Here is a 26,137-nt window from a genome sequence, read left to right on the forward strand (position 1 = left end):
AAAATGCCTATAAATACACCCCTCACCACACCCACAATTCAGTTTAACAAATAGTCAAGTAGTGGGGTGATAAAATAAGGAGTAAAAAAGCATACAAAATTGGAAATAAAATTGTTCTTTTTATACAAAAATCATAACCACCATAAAAAATTATGGGCCTCATGGATTCTTGCCAATATGAAAGAAATGAATTTATCAGGTAAGTTCTAACATAAATTATGTTTTCTTTCATGTAATTGGCAAGAGTCCATGAGCTAGTGACATATGGGATAGTAATACCCAAGATGTGGGAGACCACAGAAGAGTCACTAGAAAGGGAGGGATAAAATAAAAACAGCTATTTATGCTGAAAAAATTAAATCCACAAAAAAAATGTCTTTCTTAAAAAATTTCACATAAACTTCAAGAAAAAACTTAAATCATAAGCAGAAGAATCAAACTGAAACAGCTGCCTGAAGAATTTTCTACCAAAGACTGCTTCGGAAAAAGCAAATACATAAAAATGTAAAATTTAGTAAATGTATGCAAAATGTACGAAGTTGCTGCTTTGCAAATCTGATCAACTGAAGCTTAATTCTTAAAAGCCCAAGAAGTGGCGTCTGATCTAGTAGAATGAGCGGAGACTGTCCCACATCTACATAAGCCTTGTGATTCAAAAGCTTTAACCAAGATGCCAAAGAAATGGCAGAGGCTTTTTGACCTTTCCTAGGACCAGAAAAAACAACAAATAGACTAGAAGTCTTCCTGAAATCTTTAGTAACTTCAACATAATATTTCAAAACTCTTACAACATCCAAAGAATGTTGGGATCTTTTAAGAATATTCTTGGGATTAGGACACAAGGAAGGAACAACAATTTCCCTGCATTCACAACCTTAGGAAGAAATTTAAACAAAGTCTGCAAAACAGCGTTATCCTGATGGAAAAATCAGAAAAGAGACTCACAAGAGAGAGCAGACAATTCAGAAACTATTCTAGCTGAAGAGATAGCCAAAAGGAACAACACTTTCCAAGAAAGTAGTTTAATATCCAAAGAATGCATAGGCTCAAAAGGAGGAACCTGCAAAGCCTTCAAAACCAAATTAAGACTCCAAGGAGGAGAGATTGATTTAATTAAAGGCTTGATACAAACTAAAGCCAGAACAAAACAGGGAATATCAGAAACATTAGCAATTTTTCTGTGAAATAAAACTGTAAGAGCAGAGATTTGTCCCTTCAAAGTACTTGCAGACAAACCTTTATCCAAACCATCCTGAAGAAACTGTAAAATACTAGGAATTCTAAAATAATGCCAAGAGAATTTTTGAGAAAAACACCATGAAATATAGGTTTTCCAAACCCGATAATAAATCTTTCTTGAAACAGACTTACGAGCCTGTAACATAGTATTAATCACTGAGTCAGAGAAACCTCTATGACTAAGCACTAAGCGTTCAATTTCCATACCTTCAAATTTAGCGATTTGAGATCCTAATGGAAAAACGGCCCTTGAGACAGAAGGTCTGGCCTTAAAGGAAGTGGCCAAGGTTGGCAACTGGACATCCGGACAAGGTCAGCATACCAAAATCTGTGAGGTCACACTGGTGCTATCAGAAACACATGCAATTGTTCCAATATGATCTTGGAGATCCCACTTGGAAGGAGAACTAGAGGCAGAAAAATGTAAGCAGGTTGGTAAAACTAAGGAACTGCTAACGCATCCACCATCTCCACCTGAGGATTCCTGGACCTGGAAAGGTACCTGGGAAGCTTCTTGTTTAGATGGGAAGATATTTCAGGGAGACCCCACATCTGAACAATCTGACAAAATATATCTTTATGTAGAGACCACTCCCCTGGATGTAAAGACTGACGATTGAGATAATCCGCTTCCCAATGGTCTACACCTGGAATATATATCACAGAAATTAGACAGGAGTTAGATTCCACCCAAAAAAAGTATCCGAGATACTTCTTTCATTGCTAAAGGACTGTGTAACAATCAACTCACTTGTAATTGTAACAACCAAGATATCATGTAAAATTGAGGATGTGTTACAAGAGTTGAGGATGACAGTACACTATATGCTTTTAGTGAACTGTATAACACTTGCTGTTAATTTTGCCGGACAGCTAGCTCCCAGTAACTGGAGTGTCTATTAGTGGGAGTTGACTTTGGCAGGTATTCGTAGAAATGGATATACAGAGATAAACAGTACTGCAGAGGTTAATTATATATCAGGATGCAGTTAGTAGAAAGAGACCAGGGTTAAATGCAAGCAGCTTCAGTTTACAAACAGTAATGCAGAGGTTAATTGTATTTCAGGATGCAGTTAGTAGAGAGAGTTCACGGTTAAATGCAAGCAGCTTCACTATACAAATCTTACACTTGTAGTATGTTTAAGTGTACTTCAGAAGAGAGTTGCACAGTGTGTTTATGAAAGTTTATATAGCACCTGTCCAGAAGTCGCTGAATGAGATTTCCCCTTTAAGCAAACTGCAGCTGCTGTGAGTGCGATGAGTGCAGCACAGAGATCTGGTCCCAAAGAGCTTGGTGAGCAGTGTGAACGCTGTGGTCCCTGCGTTTCCTGTTTGCTGAGTGGCGTGTCACGCCAGGTTGTTAGGAATACTCACAAGCAGACCCTGGATGGGGGAGGTGTGGAGTGAAGTCCTGCTGCAGATATGTAATGTCAGCTCCGGCTGAAATAGAGGTATGCTGATAGAAAAGGAAATAAATACACAGTTTAAATCCTGTTATGCTGTAGAAAAGGTAAGGACTGGAACTGTAGCTATTACACTTCAATAAACCAGCAAAGGACCATGGGAGGAAGCAGGTTTATATTGGGTTCAGGTAGGAAGTTAACAAGATGTAAAGGTGGTATATAGTATTTGCTTGACACATTTAAGGTGGAATAGGAGGATCATGACACATCCCCCCCCAAAGATCCATCAAGAAGGGATCAGGGTGCGGGACGATCGGGATGGCGCCTATGAAAGAGAGACACCAGCTGGGGAGCCGAGAGGTTGGCTGCAGGCTCCCAAGAATCTTCAGAGGAATCAAATCCAGCCCAATGGACAAGGTACTGCAGTTGTCCATTGCATCGACGAGAGTCCAAAACCGAATGTACTTCATATTCAGGATCCGGCGTCGGGGACACCAGAGCAGGAAGAGGCAGAAGACGAAAGGTATCACAGGGTTTGATCAATGATATATGAAAAGTCGGGTGGATGCGGTAAGTAGCAGGGAGCTGTAAGGTAACAGTAAGTGGGTTGCGAATGGCTACAATTGGAAAAGGACCAACAAAGAGATTGTTAAACTTCCTGCATGGTGAGGGTATTCTAAGATTTTTTGTGCTCAACCAAACCATGTCCCCAACCTTGTAATTAGGTTGTGGACGATGCCGTAAATCATAGTAGCGCTTTTGAGAAGCTTGTGCATGCTTGATATTGCTTTGGACCACATTGTATGTTAGTTTAATAGAATTGATGAGATCATTAACCTGAGGACAAGGAGTGTGAGAGGATGATAAGGGATGGAAACGTGGATGGAGTCCTGAGTTGATATAGAAAGGTGAAAATCCGGTAGAAGAATTAGTAGTATTATTGTATGCGAATTGCGCTTGAGGTATGAAGGAGACCCATGATTCGTGGGTGCTAGAGCAGAAGCATCTTAAGTACTGCTCTAGCCACTGGTTGGTCCTCTCACAGAGACCATTTGACTGAGGGTGGTATGAGGTGGTGAGATGTTGCTGAATGGAAAGAGAGGAACAGAGAAATTTCCAAAACTTTGAGGTGAACTGCGAGCCTCTGTCACTCAATACAGATGTAGGTAATCCGTGAAGGCGCACAACCTCTTTGATAAACAGCTCGGCGGTTTGTTGTGCTGTAGGGAGAAAGTCAGTTGGTATGAAATGAGCCATACGAGAAAATAGATCCACTACGACAAATATGGCAGTCTTTCCTTGGGATTTAGGGAGGTCAACGATAAAGTCCATAGAGAGGCTTTTCCATGGGCAATCTGGAATGGGTAGATTTTGTAATAGGCCAATAGGCAATTGGTGTGAAGGCTTAGAGGTCTGACAGGTGGGGCAGGACTTGATACAGGCTTTTACTGAGTGTTTCATGGAGGGCCACCAAAAATGTCTTTGTAGGAGATCCAGTGTCTTTTGTACACCTAAGTGTCCAGCCAGTGTAGAATCATGTGTGAGTTGTAAAGCCTTGTCACGGAGAGAGGGAGGTATATAAAACTTAGAGTTGTTACATAGGATACCATTGTCATCCATAGATAAAGTGTAGGAACTTGTAGTGGGATCCAATTGTTGTTGGGTTTTGAGCTCTGAAAAATCCTTGGACATGAAACCAATGAAGGATATTTTAGGGATTATAGTTGTGTAGGAAGGATCAGAGTGGTGCTTATGGTCCTTGCGTGAGAGTGCGTCAGCTTTACTGTTTTTTGAACCGGGGCGGTAGCTTATGGTAAAATTGAACCGGGAGAAGTAGAGGCTCCAACGAAGTTGGCGAGCAGAGAGAGTGCGATTGGTTTGGAGGTATTGGAGATTTTTGTGATCGGTGAGAATAGTTATAGGGTGTTCTGCCCCCTCCAGTAAGTGTCTCCACTGATCAAAGGATGACTTGATGGCTAATAACTCTTTTTCCCCTGTGGGGTAATTCAACTCAGCGGGTGTTAAAAGTCTGGAGAAATAACAAACAGGATGGATCTGTTTGTCAGGAGAGGACCTTTGAGAAAGAACTGAACCGATGGCATATTCGGAAGCGTCAACTTCTGATATGAACTGAGCTTTGCTGTTTGGTAATTGAAGAATAGGTGATGACACAAACAGGGACTTGAGGTCATTGAAGGCTTTTTGAGACTGGGGGGTCCAGAGGAAAGGTTTTGTCGTCTTAGTGAGATTTGTTAATGGCTTAGTGATAGCTGCAAAATTATGGATAAAGCGCCTGTAAAAGTTTGCAAAGCCTAAGAAGCGTTGTACTTCTTTGATAGTGGTTGGTGTAGGCCAAGATGTGATGGCTTTGATTTTATTGTCTTCCATCATAATGGTACTTTGACTGATACGGTAACCTAGGAATGAGACCTCTGTAACATGGAAGAGACATTTCTCTAATTTTACGTAAAGACTATGTGACCTTAGTCTGGACAACACTTGCCTGACATGTATGACATGTTCTGAAAGGGAAGAAGAATAGATTAGAATATCGTCAAGATAGACCACCAGAAAAGTGTCTAAGATGTCCCTAAAGATATCGTTGATAAAATTCTGGAATGTCGCCAGGGCGTTGCACAGACCGAATGGCATAACAGTATATTCAAAAAGACCATACCTAGTCCTAAATGCTGTCAGCCACTCGTCCCCGGACCTTATTCTAACAAGGTTGTATGCGCCCCTAAGGTCTAGTTTAGTAAATATAGTAGCGCCACTCAACCTCTCAACCAATTCTGGGATTAGAGGTAGCGGGTACCTGTTCCTTATCGTGCGTTTATTTAATTCACGATAATCTATAATAGGGCGCAAGGACCCGTCCTTGTTTTTTACAAAAAAGATGCCGGCACTGGCAGGGGAAGTGGAGGGACGGATGAAACCTTTTTTTAAATTATCAGTTATGTAGTTTTTTAAATGTTGTAACTCAGGTCTGGACAGGGGATAGATATGGCCGTAGGGAATGGTGGCTCCAGGTAACAGGTCAATGGGGCAATCGTAGGACCTGTGTGGAGGTAATGACTCGGCCTCTTTCTGATCGAAGACATCAGAGAAATCTGAATACTGAGGAGGAATAGAAGGAGCAGAGGTAGAGAGTAAATGAACAGTTGGAAAACAGGTCTTAGAGCAGTAAGAAGAGAGAAAGGATAGAGTAAGTGTGTCCCAATGCACCGAGGGTTGGTGTAACTGTAACCAGGTACTTCCCAGAACTATAGGATAGAGAGGGGATGATATGATTTCAAAGGTAATGGTCTCAGAATGACCAGAGGCAGTAGTAACCAGTAAGGGAATAGTCTGTTGCATGACAGGACCAGATGGTAGATGTGAACCGTCAATAACTTTGAGAGGCAGAAGTGTGCTTTTGAAAGAAGAAGGTATTTTATTAACAGTGACTAAACTCAAATCAATAAAGTTGGCACATGCTCCGGTATCTATGATGGCTTCACACTTTATCCTGTGTTGTTCCCACTGCAAGGATAAGGGTAATGTTAGATAGGCAGTGGCAATATTTTTTGTGTTTAGGCAATGGTTGAAAGGGTGTACCTTACCTATCTTCTGTTTGAATAGTAGTGGACACTCCTTAACAACATGGTCTGCTGATGCGCAATACATGCACAAATTTAATGTACGGCGTCTCAATTTCTCTTGTGGAGAGAGGGGTCCACGTAGAAAACTAATGTCCATAGGTTGCTCAGGTGGTGAAGTAGATGGCGTCTGTAAAACCCTGTGCTGAGGGGGGTTAGAGGGGCTTTTTTCTTGCCTCCTCTCCCTAAGTCTACGGTCAATAGTAGTGGTAAGGATGTACAGTTCTTCCAGGCGGTCTGGAATACCTACTCTGGCGAGTTCATCCTTAATGTCTTCGGATAAACCAAGGCGATACTGGTTTTTCAGAGAAACCTCATTCCAGAGGGAATCTCTGGCCCATATCCTAAAACGAGTGATATACTCTTCAACTGGGGCTTTAAGCTGTTTTAAACCTCTGAGTTTGCCCTCAGCTGTAATCTGGCGGTAGGGATCATCATAAAGAGAGGAGAGGGCTTTAAGGAAGCAGTCCAGGGAATTCAGTATTGGGTCTTGTGACTCATAGAAAGAGTCAGCCCAGACCCTTGGCTCTTCCCTAAGGTATGATAGGATGGTTAGTACTTTGGCCCTGTCAGTGGGGTAGGTCCTAGGGCGTAAATCGAAAAGCAATAAGCATGCATTACGAAATTGACGAAAAGTGGAGCGGTCCCCTGAGAACTTTTCGGGGTATGAAACCTGGGGTTCAGCATGATGGTCATTTTCAGAATTTCTATTTGATAGCACTTCCCTTAAGCAGGCTTTAAGGCTTTGATTTTCCACCTGCAAATCCCTGAAAGCCTGGGTTAGGTTATCCAGCCTTTGATTTAGGCTGTGTAGCTGGGGAGTGACGTCAGTGGGCTCCATGGCTACTATATAGGGCTGGTTTATTATATAACAATCAACTCACTTGTAATTGTAACAACCAAGATATCATGTAAAATTGAGGATGTGTTACAAGAGTTGAGGATGACAGTACACTATATGCTTTTAGTGAACTGTATAACACTTGTTGTTAATTTTGCCGGACAGCTAGCTCCCAGTAACTGGAGTGTCTATTAGTGGGAGTTGACTTTGGCAGGTATTCGTAGCAATGGATATACAGAGATAAACAGTACTGCAGAGGTTAATTATATATCAGGATGCAGTTAGTAGAAATAGACCAGGGTTAAATGCAAGCAGCTTCAGTTTACAAACAGTAATGCAGAGGTTAATTGTATTTCAGGATGCAGTTAGTAGAGAGAGTTCACGGTTAAATGCAAGCAGCTTCACTATACAAATCTTACACTTGTAGTATGTTTAAGTGTACTTCAGAAGAGAGTTGCACAGTGTGTTTATGAAAGTTTATACAGCACCTGTCCAGAAGTCGCTGAATGAGATTTCCCCTTTAAGCAAACTGCAGCTGCTGTGAGTGCGATGAGTGCAGCACAGAGATCCGGTCCCAATGAGCTTGGTGAGCAGTGTGAACGCTGTGGTCCCTGCGTTTCCTGTTTGCTGAGTGGCGTGTCACGCCAGGTTGTTAGGAATACTCACAAGCAGACCCTGGATGGGGGAGGTGTGGAGTGAAGTCCTGCTGCAGATATGTAATGTCAGCTCCGGCTGAAATAGAGGTATGCTGATAGAAAAGGAAATAAATACACAGTTTAAATCCTGTTATGCTGTAGAAAAGGTAAGGACTGGAACTGTAGCTATTACACTTCAATAAACCAGCAAAGGACCATGGGAGGAAGCAGGTTTATATTGGGTTAAGGTAGGAAGTTAACAAGATGTAAAGGTGGTATATAGTATTTGCTTGACACATTTAAGGTGGAATAGGAGGATCATGACAGACTGTGAGTCCTCCCTTGATGATTGACATATGCCACAGTTGTGATATTGTCTGTCTGAAAACGAATGAATAATTCTCTCTTAAACATTGGCCAAGCCTGAAGAGCCCTGAAAATAGCACAGAGTTCTAAAATATTGATTGGTAACCTAGCCTCTTGAGGATTCCTTGTGCTGTCAGAGACCCCCAGACAGTTCCCCAACCTGTGAGACTTGCATCTGTTGAAATCACAGTCCAGGCAGGATGAACAAAAGAGGACCCTTGAATAATTTGATGATGGACTAACCACCAGGATGGAGAGAGTTGAATGTTGGGATTTAAGTCCCTGCACCATTGATTCAGCATGCAAAGCTCATATGAAAATGAGCAAAGGGGACCTAAAACTTCCATGCACATAGCCACTGAAGGGAATGATCGAGACTGAAGGTTTCGACAGGCAGAAACTAATTTCATTTGTCTCTTGTCTGTTAAAGACATAGTCATTGACATTGAATCTATCTGGAAACCTAAAAAGGTGACCCTTGTCTGAGGAATCAAAGAACTCTTTGGTAAATTGATCCTCCAACCATGTCTTCGAAGAAACAACACAAGTTGATTTGTGTGAGATTCTGCCAAATGAAAAGATTGAGCCAGTACCAAGATATCGTCCAAATAAGGAAACACTGCAATACCCTGCTCTTTGATTACAGATAGAAGGGCACCGAGAACCTTCAAAAATATTCTTGGAGCTGTTGCTAGGCCAAATGGAAGAGCAACAAACTGGTAATGCTTGTCTAGAAAAGAGAATCTCAGAAACCGATAGTGGTCTAGATGAATCGGAATATGAAGATACGCATCCTGTAAGTCTATTGAGGACATGTAATGACCTTGCTTAACAAAAGGCAGAATAGTCCTTATAGTCACCATCTTGAAAGTTGGGGCCCTTACAAAATGATTCAAAAACCTCAGATCCAAAACTGGTCTGAAAGAATTTTCTTCTTCGGGACAATAACTAGATTTGAATAAAAACCCAGACCCTGTTCCAGAATTGGAACTGGTACAATCTCTGCTGAAAGCTCTAGATCTGAAACACATTTCAGAAAAGCCTGAGCTTTCACAGGATTTGTTAGAACGTGAGAGAGAAAAAATCTTTTCACAGGAGGTCTTATTCTGAAACCTATTCAATACCCCTGGGAGACAATATTCTGAATCCAATGATTCTGAATGGAACCTGCCCAAACATCTTGAAATAATTTCAATCTGTCTGCCCCCACCAGTAAAACTCGATCGAGGGCCACACCTTCATGCAGTCTTGGGGCCTGGCTTTGGTTTCTTGTAAGGTTTCCATTTATTCCAACTCGATGAAGGCTTCCAATTGGAGCTAGAGTCCTTAGGGGAAGGAGTGGTTGTCTGTTCTCTATTCTGTCAAAAGGAACGGAACTGATTAGAAGCTCTAGATTTGCCTTTAGACTTTTTATCTTGAGGAAAAAACTCCCTTCCCCCCAGTAATAGTGGAAATAGTTGAATCCAACTGAGAACCAAACAAATTATTACCCTGGAATGAAAGAGATAGTAACCTAGATTTAGATACCATGTCAGCATTCCATGATTTGAGCCATAAAGCTCTTCTAGCTAAAATAGCTAAAGACATAGATTTAACATTTATCTTGATGATATCAAAAATAGCATCACAGAAAAAATAATTAGCATGTTGAAGCAAACGAACAATGCTATGCAAATCAGAGTCTTTTTTCCGTTGTGCTAAGCTATCCAACCAAAAAGTTGATGCAGCCGCAATATCAGCCATAGAAATGGCAGGTCTGAGCATATAGCCAGAATGCAAATAAGCTTTCCTTAGATAAGATTCAATTTTCCTATCTAAAGGATCCTTAAAAGAAGTACTATCTTCCATAGGAATAGTAGTACGCTTAGCAAGAGTAGAAATAGCCCCATCAACCACTGGCAAAGGCATACAAAGGCCACTGGCAAAGGATACAACTTTTTAAACCTTTAAGAAGGAACAAAAGAAGTACCAGGCTTAGTCCATTCCTTAGCAATCACATCAGAAATAGCATCAGGAACAGAAAAAACCTCAGGAGTAGTCACAGGAGGTTTATAGACAGAATTTAAATGTTTACTGGATTTATTATCAAGAGGACCAGACTCCTCAATATCCAAAGTTATTAACACTTATTTAAACAAAGAACGAATATATTCAATCTTAAAAAGATAAGATGATTTATCAGTGTCAATGTCTGAAGTAGGATCCTCTGAACCAGAGAGATCCTCATCAGAGGAGGATATATCAGTATGTTGTCGGTCATTACAAATTTCATCAGTATTATGAGAAGTTTTAAAAGACCTCTTACGTTTATTTGAAGGCGGTATAGCAGCCATAGCCTTCTGTATCGCATCAGCAATATAATTTTTTTTATCAACAGGGATATCATGTACTTTAGATTTTGAAGGAATAGCAGATACTGTACTAGCACTAATAGAAACCTTATCTGCATTCAAAAGCTTATCATAACAACTGTTACATACTACAGCTGGAGATATAATCTCCACTAGCCTACAACAGATACACTTAGCTTTGGTAGAGCTGTGTTTAGGCAGCACGGTTCCTGCAGCAGTTTCTGAGACAGGATCAGATTGAGACATCTTGTAAAATGTAAAAAAAGAAAAATAACATTAAACAGAAATATCTTATTTCCACATATAGCAGTTTCAGGAATGGGAAAAAATGCAAATAACATAGCCCTCTAAGCATAAAGAAGGCAAGGAGCATATAGGAAGTGAGGCAAAATAAAACAATTTTTTTTTGGCGCCAAGTATGGCACACAACACAAAAGGAAGTTGAGAAATTTTTTGGTGCCAACAAACATCCAAAAATGACGCTACTCGCGTCATAACACAATTTTGCGCCAAACAACCTAGCATCAACTAAGACGCAATAAATTAGGAACTTGCATCATGAGGCAGGAAATTACGAACTTGCATCATGAGCTTAATTTTCCCGCAAGTTTTCCAAGAAAAAACAAGTCAAATTGAAAAAAGACTATACCCCAGGTAAGACAATCTTCCTAAACATGATTCCCATAATGAAACTGCTGGACTGCAAAGGGAAATACACATAGACCTGACTCATGGCAAACATAAGTAAAATACATATATTTAAAACTTTACATTAATACATAAAGTGCAAAACCATAGCTGAGAGTGTCTTAAAATAATGATACATACTTACCGAAAGACACCCATCCACATAAAGCAGATAGCCAAACCAGTACTGAAAGCTATCAGCAGAGGTAATGGTATATAAGAGTATATCGTTGATCTGAAAAGGGAGGTAGGAGATGAATCCCTACGACTGATAACAGAGAACCCTTGAAAAGATTTCCCGCAAGGAAAACCATAAAATCAAACAGGCGATACTCTCTTCAAACACTGTACTCTGAGAGGAATTGGGCTTCAGAATGCTTAGAAGTGCTTATCATAGAAGAAATCATAAAAATCAAGCACAAACTTACTTCACCACCTCCATAAGAGGCAAACGGCCAGATTACGAGTTTTGCGTTATGAGGGGTGCGGTACTAATTTGCACGTTTTTCTCACTGCTCACTTTCATACAGCGCTGGTATTACAGGTTTTCATAAACCCGGCGTTAAAAGACAAGAAGTGAGCGTAGAGCAAAATTGAGCTCCATACTGCACTCCAATAGCAGCGCTGCTTAAGTCAGTGGTGAGCTGGTTGTATTTGCTTGTGCACGATTTCACCATAGACATCAATGGGGAGAGCCGGCTGAGAAAAAGTCTAACACCTGCAATAAAGCAGCATAAAGCTCAGTAATGCAGCCCCATTGATTACACCTAACACCCTAACATGAACCCTGAGTCTAAACACCCCTAATCTTACACTTATTAACCCCTAATCTGCTGCCCCCGACATCGCCGACACCTACATTATATTTATTAACCCCTAATCTGTTGCTCTGGACATTGCCGCCACTATAATAAACATATTAACCCCTAAACTGCCGCACTTCCGCATCGCAAACACTAGTTAAATATTATTAACCTCTAGTCTGCCACCCTTAACATCGCCGCCACCTACCTACATTAATTAACCCCTAATCTGCAGCCCCCAACATCGCTGCCACTTTATTAAAGTTATTAACCCCTAACCCTAAGTCTATCCCTAACCCTAACCCCCCTAGTATTCTATCAGCCAATCGGAATCTAAGGGACGCCATCTTGGATGACGTCATTTAAAGGAACCTTCATTGTAGAAGAAGCCTTCGATTGAAGAGGATGCTCTGTGCCGGATGTCTTGAAGATGGAGTCGCTCTGCATCGGAAGGATGAGGATAGAAGATATGCTCCTGGATGAAGACTTCTGCCCCTCTGGAGGACCACTTCTGCTGGCTTTGTTGAGGACTTCTTGCCGCTTGGATGAAGATTTCTCCCGGCTTCGTTGAGGATGGATGTCGGCTCTTCAAAACTGTAAGTGGATCTTCGGGGGTTAGTGTTAGGATTTTTTAACGGTGTATTGGGTGGTTTTTATTTTTAAATTCGGGGTTTGGGCTGCAATAGAGCTAAATTCCCTTTTAAGGGCAATGGGGATATTAGTTTTTTTTTAATTAGGATTTTATTTGGGGGGGTTGGTTGTGTGGGTGGTGGGTTTTACTGTTGGGGGTTGTTTGTATTTTTTTTAAAAGGTAAAAGAGCTGATTTCTTTGGGGCAATGCCCCGCAAAAGGCCCTTTTAAGGGTTATTGTTAGTTTAGTTTAGGCTAAGGTTTTTTTTTATTTTGGGTGGGCTTTTTTATTTTGATAGGGCTATTAGATTAGGTGTAATTAGTTTAAAGATCTTGTAATTTGTTTTTTATTTTTTGTAATTTAGTGTTTTTTTTGTATTGAATTGAGTTAATTGTATTTAATTTAGGGAATTTATTTAATTGTAGGGTTAGGTTTTATTGTAAGGCAGGTAAGGTTTTATTTTACAGGTACATTTGTATTTATTTTAGCTAGGTAGTTAGTAAATAGTTAATAACTATTTTAGTAACTATTCTACCTAGGTAAAATAAATACAAACTTGCATGTAAAATAAAAATAAACCCTAAGCTAGATACAATGTAACTATTAGTTATATTGTAGCTAGCTTAGGGTTTATTTTACAGGTAAGTATTTAGTTTTAAATAGGAATTATTTAGTTATTAATAGTACGTTTTATTTAGATTTATTTTAATTATATTTTAGTTAGGGGGGTTAGGGATAGGATTAGACTTAGGGTTAGAGGTTAATAACTTTAGTATAGTGGCGGCAACGTTGGGGGCGGCAGATTAGGGATTAATAAATGTAGATAGGTGGAGGCGATGTTAGGGACAGCAGATTAGGGGTTAATATTATTTAACTAGTGTTTGAGATGCAGCGGTTTAGGGGTTAATATGTTTATTATAGTGGTGGCAATGTTCGGAGTGGCAGATTAGGGGTTAATTTTATTTTAGTGTTTGCGATGCCGGAGGGCCTCGGTTTAGGGGTTAATAGGTAGTTTATGGGTGTTAGTGTATTTTTAGCACTTTAGTTATGAGTTTTATGCTACGGCTTTGTAGTGTAAAACTCATAACTACTGACTTTAGAATGTGTTACGAATCTTGACGGGATAGGGTGTACAGCTCACTTTTTGGCCTCCCAGGACAAGCTTGTAATACCGGCGCTATTACAATCCCATTGAAAAAAAGACTATACACAATTTGCGTAAGTTGATTTTCGGTAAGGCCAAAAAAGTGTGCAGTGCCCCTAAATCTGCAAGACTCGTGATACCAGCGGTAGTGAAAAAGCAGTGTTATAACCTGATAACGCTGCTTTTTCACTATAACGCAAAACTCGTAATCTAGCCGAAAGTTTGTAAAACTGAATTGTGGGTATGGTGAGGGGTATAGGCATTTTGAGGTTTGGGAAACTTTGCCCCTCCTAGTAGGATTGTATATCCCATACATCACTAGCTCATGGACTCTTGCCAATTACATGAAAGAAAACTAGTTTTCATGAGAACATCAGTCAAAAAGGCAGAACCTATATTTTAAGGAGACAGTAAAATTCAAATTAAACTCACTGATTCGGATAGAGCATGCAATTTTAAACAACATTCCAATTTACTTCTGTTACCAAATATGCTTTGTTTTCTTGGTATCTTTTATTGAAGAGTAAAACTTGGTAGGCTCATAAGAGCTCAGGAGTGTGCACATATCTTTAGTACTCTATGGCAGCAGTGTTTTGCAGCAAACAGTATAACAAAGCTACAAAAATGTTGCAAAACACTGCTGCCATAGAGTACTGAAGACACGTGCACACTCTGATCTCTTATGAGCATACTTAGTTTTCCTCTTCAATAAAAGATACCAAGAGAACAAAGCAAATGTGGTAACACAAGTAAATATGAAAGTTGCTTGAAATTGCATGCTCTATCTAAATCATGAGAGCATGAAATTTTAAGCAACTTTCTAATTTATAGTTGTGTACTTATTTAATTACAATTTTATGCTGATTGTATAGTTTTAGTTGTAATCTTGTCATATAAAAAGCAGGATTTTACTGTGAACGCTTTAAATTACAGAATTATTTGCCATAATCTGTTGCCATGGCTCTTAAAATGATTCATTTGTCTTCTAAATGTTTAGATAATTCCAGCTGCCTTCTAAGGCCTAGATTTAGAGTTCGGCGGTAGCCGTCAAAACCAGCGTTAGAGGCTCCTAACGCTGGTTTTGGCCGCCCGCTGGTATTTGGAGTCAGTGATTAAAGGGTCTAACGCTCACTTTTCAGCCGCGACTTTTCCATACCGCAGATCCCCCTACGCCATTTGCGTAGCCTATCTTTTCAATGGGATCTTTCTAACGCTGGTATTTAGAGTCGTTTCGGCAGTGAGCGTTAGAGCTCTAACGACAAGATTCCAGCCGCCTGAAAAAAGCAGGAGTTAAGAGCTTTCTGGCTAACGCCGGTTTATAAAGCTCTTAACTACTGTACCCTAAAGTACACTAACACCCATAAACTACCTATGTACCCCTAAACCGAGGTCCCCCCACATCGCCGCCACTCGATTAAAATTTTTAACCCCTAATCTGCCGACCGCCACCTACGTTATACTTATGTACCCCTAATCTGCTGCCCCTAACCCCGCCGACCCCTATATTATATTTATTAACCCCTAACTTGCCCCCCACAACGTCGCCGCAAGCTACTTAAAATAATTAACCCCTAATCTTCCGACCGCAAATCGCCGCCACCTACGTTATCCCTATGTACCCCTAATCTGCTGCCCCTAACATCGCCGACCCCTATGTTATATTTATTAACCCCTAATCTGCCCCCCACAACGTCGCCGACACCTACCTACACTTATTAACCCCTAATCTGCCGAGCGGACCTGAGCGCTACTATAATAAAGTTATTAACCCCTAATCCGCCTCACTAACCCTATCATAAATAGTATTAACCCCTAATCTGCCCTCCCTAACATCGCCGACACCTACCTTCAATTATTAACCCCTAATCTGCCGACCGGAGCTCACCGCTATTCTAATAAATGTATTAACCCCTAAAGCTAAGTCTAACCCTAACACTAACACCCCCCTAAGTTAAATATAATTTTTATCTAACGAAATAAATTAACTCTTATTAAATAAATGATTCCTATTTAAAGCTAAATACTTACCTGTAAAATAAATCCTAATATAGCTACAATATAAATTACATTTATATTATAGCTATTTTAGGATTAATATTTATTTTACAGGTAACTTTGTATTTATTTTAACCAGGTACAATAGCTATTAAATAGTTAAGAACTATTTAATAGTTACCTAGTTAAAATAATTACAAATTTACCTGTAAAATAAATCCTAACCTAAGATATAATTAAACCTAACACTACCCTATCAATAAAATAATTAAATAAACTACCTACAATTACCTACAATTAACCTAACACTACACTATCAATAAATTAATTAAACACAATTGCTACAAATAAATACAATTAAATAAACTATCTAAAGTACAAAAAATAAAAAAGAACTAAGTTACAGAAAATAAAAAAATATTTACAAACATAAGAAAAATATTACAACAATTTTAAACTAATTACACCTACTCTAAGCCCCCTAATAAAATAACAAAGACCCCCAAAATAAAAAATTCCCTACCCTATTCTAAAATACAAAAATTACAAGCTCTTTTACCTTACCAGCCCTGAACAGGGCCCTTTGCGGGGCATGCCCCAAAGAATTTCAGCTCTTTTGCATGTAAAAAAAAACATACAATACCCCCCCCCCAACATTACAACCCACCACCCACATACCCCTAATCTAACCCAAACCCCCTTAAATAAACCTAACACTAAGCCCCTGAAGATCTTCCTACCTTGTCTTCACCATCCAGGTATCACCGATCCGTCCTGGCTCCAAGATCTTCATCCAACCCAAGCGGGGGTTGGCGATCCATAATCCGGTGCTCCAAAGTCTTCCTCCTATCCGGCAAGAAGAGGACATCCGGACCGGCAAACATCTTCTCCCAGCGGCATCTTCTATGTTCTTCCATCCGATGACGACCGGCTCCATCTTGAAGACCTCCAGCGCGGATCCATCCTCTTCTTCCGACGACTAGACGACGAATGACGGTTCCTTTAAGGGACGTCATCCAAGATGGCGTCCCTCGAATTCCGATTGGATGATAGGATTCTATCAGCCAATCGGAATTAAGGTAGGAATTTTCTGATTGGCTGATGGAATCAGCCAATCAGAATCAAGTTCAATCCGATTGGCTGATCCAATCAGCCAATCAGATTGAGCTCGCATTCTATTGGCTGTTCCGATCAGCCAATAGAATGCGAGCTCAATCTGATTGGCTGATTGGATCAGCCAATCGGATTGAACTTGATTCTGATTGGCTGATTCCATCAGCCAATCAGAAAATTCCTACCTTAATTCCGATTGGCTGATAGAATCCTATCAGCCAATCGGAATTCGAGGGACGCCATCTTGGATGACGTCCCTTAAAGGAACCGTCATTCGTCGTCTAGTCGTCGGAAGAAGAGGATGGATCCGCGCTGGAGGTCTTCAAGATGGAGCCGGTCGTCATCGGATGGAAGAACATAGAAGATGCCGCTTGGAGAAGATGTTTGCCGGTCCGGATGTCCTCTTCTTGCCGGATAGGAGGAAGACTTTGGAGCACCGGATTATGGATCGCCAACCCCCGCTTGGGTTGGATGAAGATCTTGGAGCCAGGACGGATCGGTGATACCTGGATGGTGAAGACAAGGTAGGAAGATCTTCAGGGGATTAGTGTTAGGTTTATTTAAGGGGGTTTGGGTTAGATTAGGGGTATGTGGGTGGTGGGTTGTAATGTTGGGGGGGGGGGTATTGTATGTTTTTTTTTACATGCAAAAGAGCTGAAATTCTTTGGGGCATGCCCCGCAAAGGGCCCTGTTCAGGGCTGGTAAGGTAAAAGAGCTTGTAATTTTTGTATTTTAGAATAGGGTAGGGAATTTTTTATTTTGGGGGTCTTTGTTATTTTATTAGGGGGCTTAGAGTAGGTGTAATTAGTTTAAAATTGTTGTAATATTTTTCTTATGTTTGTAAATATTTTTTTATTTTCTGTAACTTAGTTCTTTTTTATTTTTTGTACTTTAGATAGTTTATTTAATTGTATTTATTTGTAGCAATTGTGTTTAATTAATTTATTGATAGTGTAGTGTTAGGTTAATTGTAGGTAATTGTAGGTAGTTTATTTAATTATTTTATTGATAGGGTAGTGTTAGGTTTAATTATATCTTAGGTTAGGATTTATTTTACAGGTAAATTTGTAATTATTTTAACTAGGTAACTATTAAATAGTTCTTAACTATTTAATAGCTATTGTACCTGGTTAAAATAAATACAAAGTTACCTGTAAAATAAATATTAATCCTAAAATAGCTATAATATAAATGTAATTTATATTGTAGCTATATTAGGATTTATTTTACAGGTAAGTATTTAGCTTTAAATAGGAATCATTTATTTAATAAGAGTTAATTTATTTCGTTAGATAAAAATTATATTTAACTTAGGGGGGTGTTAGTGTTAGGGTTAGACTTAGCTTTAGGGGTTAATACATTTATTAGAATAGCGGTGAGCTCCGGTCGGCAGATTAGGGGTTAATAATTGAAGGTAGGTGTCGGCGATGTTAGGGAGGGCAGATTAGGGGTTAATACTATTTATGATAGGGTTAGTGAGGCGGATTAGGGGTTAATAACTTTATTATAGTAGCGCTCAGGTCCGCTCGGCAGATTAGGGGTTAATAAGTGTAGGTAGGTGTCGGCGACGTTGTGGGGGGCAGATTAGGGGTTAATAAATATAACATAGGGGTCGGCGATGTTAGGGGCAGCAGATTAGGGGTACATAGGGATAACGTAGGTGGCGGCGATTTGCAGTCGGAAGATTAGGGGTTAATTATTTTAAGTAGCTTGCGGCGACGTTGTGGGGGGCAAGTTAGGGGTTAATAAATATAATATAGGGGTCGGCGGGGTTAGGGGCAGCAGATTAGGGGTACATAAGTATAACGTAGGTGGCGGCGGTTTACGGAGCGGCAGATTAGGGGTTAAAAGTGTAATGCAGGGGTCAGCGATAGCGGGGGCGGCAGATTAGGGGTTAATAAGTGTAAGGTTAGGGGTGCTTAGACTCGGGGTACATGTTAGAGTGTTAGGTGCAGACGTAGGAAGTGTTTCCCCATAGCAAACAATGGGGCTGCGTTAGGAGCTGAACGCTGCTTTTTTGCAGGTGTTAGGTTTTTTTTCAGCTCAAACAGCCCCATTGTTTCCTATGGGAGAATCGTGCACGAGCACGTTTTTGAGGCCGGCCGCGTCCGTAAGCAACTTTGGTATCGAGAGTTGCATTTGCGGTAAATATGCTCTACGCTCCTTTTTTGGAGCATAACGCAGCATTTGTTTGAACTCTCGATACCAGAGTTAAATTTATGGTGCGGCCAGAAAAAAACCCGCGGAGCTTTAACAGCCCTTTTACCGCCAAACTCCAAATCTAGCCGTTAGTGTCTTATACAATTTGTCAACCCCTGCATATTAATCTGCAAAAGAATTATCATTTAAACACAAATATTAATATATCTACACACACTACATTGTCTGATTTGAAGATACAGGCAGTTTTCTTAATAGTTCAGGTACAAATAATTTATTCTAATTAATTAGTCATTTTTATAGTTGAAAGATATATTGATTAATTTACTGAAATCAGCATAAAAAGTTTGATTTTCTCTTTAAAAATCAGATGGAAATATTAAATGGTTAATAGTTAGTGAGGAACTTACTGATAACTTAGGATCATCCAAAAGGTGAGATAACCCCTACATCAAAAGTATCATAATAAAACAAAATGTTGAATCTAGATTATTTAGATGAAAAAGAGAAAACATAAATGTATTTTACCTCTAGAAATCCACACGTGTTATCATTAAATCATCTGATTAAATACAACAGTTTAAACGCAAAAAGCATGAACTGAGTAAAAAGCATGAACTGATTAAAAAGCATGAATTGGAAGTAAAAAAAAGAGTCAAATATATTTATCTGTGATGTTTTATAAGGAAAACTATCTGTTTAGCATTAATAATTCCAACTTGATAACTGTCATTCTTTAATATGTTAGATACAACAAATGTTCAGATCTCTTTCAAATATGATCACCAGCTTAGTTGTTAAATTACTTTATTCTACAGGATCACAGGTTTAACTCAGCATTTTATTATTTTAATACCAATAACATCTGTACAATTTATTTGGGTGCAGAATAACTATTATTTATGTCATCCAATGAAGATATTGTGTATGGAATGTTGACAGCATTGACTAGGTTCTTCACCCATTACATTGCTGATCATCAGTGTCGTAGACCACCCATTTTGTGGCAGCAGAGTGGTATTGGGCTAGGGATGGGATTTTGAATAGAGAATGGGCTAAGTTTGGGGCTAGGTTAATAGTTAGAACTTCGGTTATGGTTAACATCTTAGATGCTATGGATGGCTGTAATGTATTGTGAAGTACCAAAAATCACCTCTCACATCAATAAAGGTACAGGAATAAAATTAGGGATAGGTATAACAACATATATGACACAACAAGTGCTAAAGCAAATTTTAAACCAATGCTTTGCATACTTTTTGACATTAATTGCGTTAAAAGTAGTTTACAACTCTGCCACTATGACATAGATTAGTGGGAAAATAGTAGAACCCCCAATAATGACTCTCCTAACAATTATGGCCAAAATAGCAATGGAAACATGGTGACAGTCACAAAACAGTGGTCCAAGTGATTTATTGGCCACTATATTGTCACTGCTGTAATTGTGTGGCCTATAATTCCATGTATAACTGTTGGCTAAAGGACTTTGTGCCCCCCTTGCTTTTTAATAATGCAATTCTGTAAAATAAAAAGGCAATGCTGTAAACTGTAAATATATTTTACTCTGTGACTAAATATTATATTTATATTTCATAAAAATGGCTTCCAAATGTCTTTTGGACCCTGCAGTGCAAGACATGGTTGCCACCGTGCAGGTTTTTAATAAAAAACGCTTCTTGCTACGGCTCGGTAAATAGAATGAAAGAATACTGCCGTCTCATTCAGTTTTGATTGAATGTAAAAACTATCTTTACTGTTTTAAAATGTGCACAGTTAAAGGAGATTACAGTGTAAAATTGAGAAGTTGTAAAAAGATTAGAAAACTAGATGCAGAAATGAAATCAATAAAAATGATATTTTATAGTCAGAATGGATCACCACAATACAACTTTCCATAATGTAAGACTAATACAAACCACATTTTATTACACCACTCATGAAACTAATTTGTTTCAATTTCCTTACCGTGGTTTTCTCCAGACAATGAAGCAGGTGGTAGTGCTGTGTTGCAAATGTAGATCCGGCTTTGTTGACGAGGGCTTGTTCCTCTTCATAAGAACCCTGTGAACGAACAAAATACATTATTTTTTTCATTTGGCCTTTTAAAACAGACTAACAGTATTGTTATATTTGTGTACATTGTTCTCAGCTTTCCAGATAGCAGTATTGTGGCCTTGTGTTAGATGTATGTTTTTTGTATTAAGTATATTATTTCTGTTTTTGATAGCCAATTTAAAATAATGCAACAATGCAATTTTGAAATTGCATTGACTCATATTTTTATAAACGGGGCATAGCTTTTCAGATAACAATGCCGTGGCCTTGTGATAGATTATAAAATGTTTGGTGTTTACTATAATTATTATGTTTTCTCTGCTTTCTCTGTAATAAAAAGAGAATACATGTTCTTATGTTGCTATTGTACTGTGTAACAAAGGTGGTTGACAGTGGCTTTGACCTGCAAAATGCGATAACTTACAAAATATATTTGCACTCTTTTTAACCCATTCTTTAGCTTTAATCTCTCCCTTGTTGACATATTGAGCATAACATTTTATTACATGTTCTCTGGAAACTGTTAAAATCCATATTACAGCACTCTAAATGTATACTTGATTTTTTATTGTTTAAAAAAGTAGATAACACCTTTACTATCCATTCACAACCAACATTGTAAAATTAATATATTTTATAACTTCTAAACCTCTAAATCTCTGCCTGTTTCTAAGCCATTGCAGGTCGCCTCTTATTTCAGTACATTATATTTGCTTTTCACAGCTAGTTCATGTGTGCCATATGGATAACATTGTGCTCACTCCCACAGAGTTATGCATGAACCATCACTAATTGGCTAAAATGCAAGTATGTAAAAAGCACTGAGATAAGGGGCAGTCTACAGATACTTAGATACAAGGCTCAGAGGGTAAAACAAATATAAATATAGTAGTGTTATCTTTTTAAATAATACAAATGTTCAAGTAGACTGTCCCTTTAACATCTTTTTTGCTGCAACTGTTTCTCAACTGCCAAACTCTTTTTCTTGGTATACTTTGTTTAATCTTAAAGGGACACTGAACCCAAAATGTTTCTTTTGTGATTCAGATAGAGCATGCAATTTTAAGCAACTTTCTAATTTACTCCTACTATCAAATTGTCTTCATTCTCTTGGTATCTTTATTTGAAAAGCAAGAATGTAAGTTTAGATGCCGGCCCATTTTTGGTGAACAACCTGGGTTGTCCTTGCTGATTGGACAGCACCAATAAACAAGTGCTGTCCAAGGTTCTGAACCAACAATTGGCTGGCTTCTTAGCTTAGATGCCTTCTTTTTCAAATAAAAATACCAAGAGAACGAAGAAAATTTGATAATAGGAGTAAATTAGAAAGTTGCTTAAAACTGCATGCTCTATATGAATCACGAAAGAAAAAATTTGGGTTCAGTGTCCCTTTAACTCCCTTTAGCCAAAACAGGATGCAGGGATCTAGAGTCAGTAAGTCAGATCACATGTATTGAAAATGAATGGTTGCAGTAAATAGGTTTGAAAGAGTGTTAATACAAATTCTAATGGTAGAATGTTTTGTCCCATGGATCTTAGTTTTGTAGTACTGAATAAATCTATGTAACAAATATAGCTAATATCTTTATCAAAGTCTATTCTTACTATTTTAAATGTTTCCACTTGAATCGAATGCTGCAAAAAAACTTTAATTTCTCTATTTCAAAAGCATTTTCCTGTCCCATTTTCTTCTCTTAATTAATGGTTTCAATATAATTCTGAGAGAATAGCATTTAAATACTGCATTTCTTTAATAGATATTAAATGCTGCTTCTGTATTGGAAGCACTGATTCAATGTAAGTTTATGACCCTGAAAATTAATATTGTAATTGACATGAAATAAATTTAAGATTTAAATGCTGCATTTCATAGACTTTTATGGAAAGCACTAATTCATGAAAAGTATATAATATATCTCTCGTTTCCATATAATAGTGAACCTTCTAATTAGAATGAAAAAATTTGAGAATCATAGCCAGATATCATTCAAATTTTAATTTGCACATACAAATTTGAGGTTTTAAATGAATGTTGCTAAACATCAACTCATCACTAGTGATGTCGCGAATTGTTTGCCGGTGAATAGTTCCCGGCGAACATAGCATGTTTGCGTTCACCTCGGCGGGATAACATATGCGATGTTCGTTCCGCCCACTATTCTTCATCATTGAGTAAACTTTGACCCTGTACCTCACAGTCAGCAGGCACATTCCAGCCAATCAGCAGCAGACCCTCCCTCCCAGACCCTCCCACCTCCTGGACAGCATCCATTTTAGATTCATTTGGAAGCTGCATTCTTAGTGAGAGGAGGGACAGTGTAGCTGCTGCTTATTTAATAGGGAAATCGATAGCTAGGCTAGTGTATTCAGTGTCCACTACAGTCCTGAAGGACTCATCTGATCTCTGCTGTAAGGACAGCACCCCAAAAGGCCCTTTTTAGGGCTAGAACATCAGTCTGCTTTTTTTTTTTTCCTGTGTAATCTAATTGCAGTTGCCTGCCTGCCAGCGTGTGTGTCAGGCTCACAGCGTATACTGTGCCCACTTGCCCAGTGCCACCACTCATATCTGGTGTAACAGTACTGTACATTTAAAAAAAACAACACTTTTTTGACTGTGAAATAATAGCAGACAGCTGCCAGTACCCAAGATGGCTGCCAATAAGGCAGATGGGGAGGGCTAGAGAGCTGTTTTGGGGGGATCAGGGAGGTTGGGGGCTAAGGGAGGATGCTTCACCACAGCATATGTAAATATGCTAAAAAAAATAAACATTTTTTAAAAACCTTTTATTTTAGTACTGGCAGACTTTCTGCCAGTACTTAAGATGGCAGGGACAATTGTGGGGTGCGGGAGGGAAGGGAGCTGTTTGGGAGGGATCAGGGGGTCTGATGTGTCAGGTGGGAGGCTGATCTCTACACTAAAGCTAAAATTAACCCTGCAAGCTCCCTACAAACTACCTAAATAACCCCTTCACTGCTAGCCATAATACACGTATGATGCGCAGCAGCATTTAGCGGCCTTCTAATTACCAGATAGCAACGCCAAAGTCATATATGTCTGCTATTTCTGAACAAAGGGGATCCTAGAGAAGCATTTACAACCATTTGTGCCATAATTGCACAAGCTGTTTGTAAATAATTTCAGTGAGAAACCTAAAATTGCGAAAAAAATTAAGTTTTTTTTAAATTTGATCGCATTTGGCGGTGAAATGGTGGCATGAAATATACCAAAATGGGCCTAGATCAATACTTTGGGTTGTCTACTACACTACACTTAAGCTAAAATTAACTCTACAAGCTGCCTACATGCTCTCTAATTAACCCCTTCACTGCTGGGGATAAACCATGTGTGGTGCGCAGTGGCATTTAGCAGCCTTCTAATTACCAAAAAGCAACACCAAAGCCATATAAGTCTGCTATAATGGCATGTCTGGCACACAGTGTTGGGGCAAGGGTCCATCTGACCACTGATACCTGGTTTGCAAAGCATGGTCAGGGCAGGTATATCACCTACACTGCGCACTGTGAAGCGGGCGTAACCCTTACACGTAACCCTTATACTACCTGATCGATACAACATCATACCTAATGTTTTAAAGCACGTTATTCCAAACAATTTAGGAATGTTAGGTGATTTATGCCCTTTATGGATTAAAACCAGACTCTGCATCAACTATGTAATTTTCCATGGGAGTTTTGCCATGGATCCCCCTCCGGCATGCCACAGTCCAGGTGTTAGTGCCCTTGAAACAACTTTTCCATCACTATTGTGGCCAGAAAGAGTCCCTGTGGGTTTTAAAATTCGCCTGCCTATTGAAGTCTATGGCGGTTCACCCGGTTCGCCTGTTCGCAAACTTTTGTGGAAGTTCGAGTTCTCCGTTCGCGAACCCAAATTTTTAGGCTTGCGACATCACTACTCATCACTAGCAGTAACATGATTGCAGTGAGACTAGACAGCTTAGCTTACCAAAGCTTTTTATGAAAGGGACATTGTTCATTATAGATGTACATTGTACATTTAAACATATAGCAATTTTTGCCTGAACAAATATATATATTTTTTAATGTAAACTAATATACTAGTATTAGGTGTGTACTTAAAGGGATAAGATTAGAAAAGTCAAAATTAAACTTTCATGATTCAGATAAAACATGCATTTTTACAATATGTTTAATTTCACTTCTACTATCAAATTTACTTTGTTCTCTTAGTATCCTTTTTTGAAAAGCATGTGTACTGTACATCCTCAACAGCAGCAATCACTACTGGGAGCTAGCTGGTGATTGTTGGTGACATACATTTGTCTCTTATAATTAGTTTATCAGATATTTCCAGCTAGCTCCCAGTAGTGCATTGCTGCTTTGGATCTGACTTTAACTATGTGTTTAATCTCTTTGCATGGATTAAATACACAGTCATATGCAGGCCATAGTGCTATAATAAACATATTAGAAAATTTTATTTTTGCACTTTTGATATCCCATTAACAATAATGTTTATCGGTAGTACCTATCAATCATTGAGAACAGGAAGTGCCTAGCAACCAATGAGAATTAGAAGAAAGTACAAAACTTTTTTGAGGGAGATAATAACAGTTCTCAGAAGACATGAACATAGACAAAAAAGTAGTGTCAGGCATATTATTCATCACCAAAACAAATTAAATTAATTTTGTTTTGTCCTATATTCACTCATGAGGTTCACTCAAAATGTGTTTGCATATGAAAATCTGTTTATCCACTATTTCCAATGAGCCAAGAATTTAACTACTTGGTCTTTGAGTATTGCTATCACTGCTATTTGAGATAGTCCTCTTGCACCTGGACAGTGGGATTTCAATGAGATATCAGTGATGACCAACTTCCTAACACACCGGGGCCCAAGATAATTATTTAAGAAGCCTTAAAGGGACATTAAACTTACATTTTTTCTTTCATTATTCAGATAAAGAATAACATTTTAAACAACATTCCAATTTACTTCTATTGTCTAATTTCCTTCATTCTTTAGATATCCTTTGTTTAAGAAATAGCAATGCATATGGGTGAGCCAATCACATAAGGCATCAATGTGCA

General features: G+C 38.9%; 1 protein-coding gene across 1 annotated transcript in view; it reads right to left on the reverse strand.

Moving 5' to 3' along the window:
- Positions 1 to 26,137, reverse strand: part of KCND2 (potassium voltage-gated channel subfamily D member 2) — an 814,746-nt gene that overhangs the window by 81,817 nt on the left and 706,792 nt on the right. Inside the window, exon 4 of the mRNA XM_053716682.1 lies at positions 20,975 to 21,070. Coding sequence (XP_053572657.1) covers positions 20,975 to 21,070 — 96 coding nt within the window. The remainder of the gene's footprint in view (positions 1 to 20,974; positions 21,071 to 26,137) is intronic.

Source organism: Bombina bombina, chromosome 6 (genome assembly GCF_027579735.1).
Source record: "Bombina bombina isolate aBomBom1 chromosome 6, aBomBom1.pri, whole genome shotgun sequence".
In the NCBI taxonomy this organism is placed as follows: domain Eukaryota; kingdom Metazoa; phylum Chordata; class Amphibia; order Anura; family Bombinatoridae; genus Bombina; species Bombina bombina.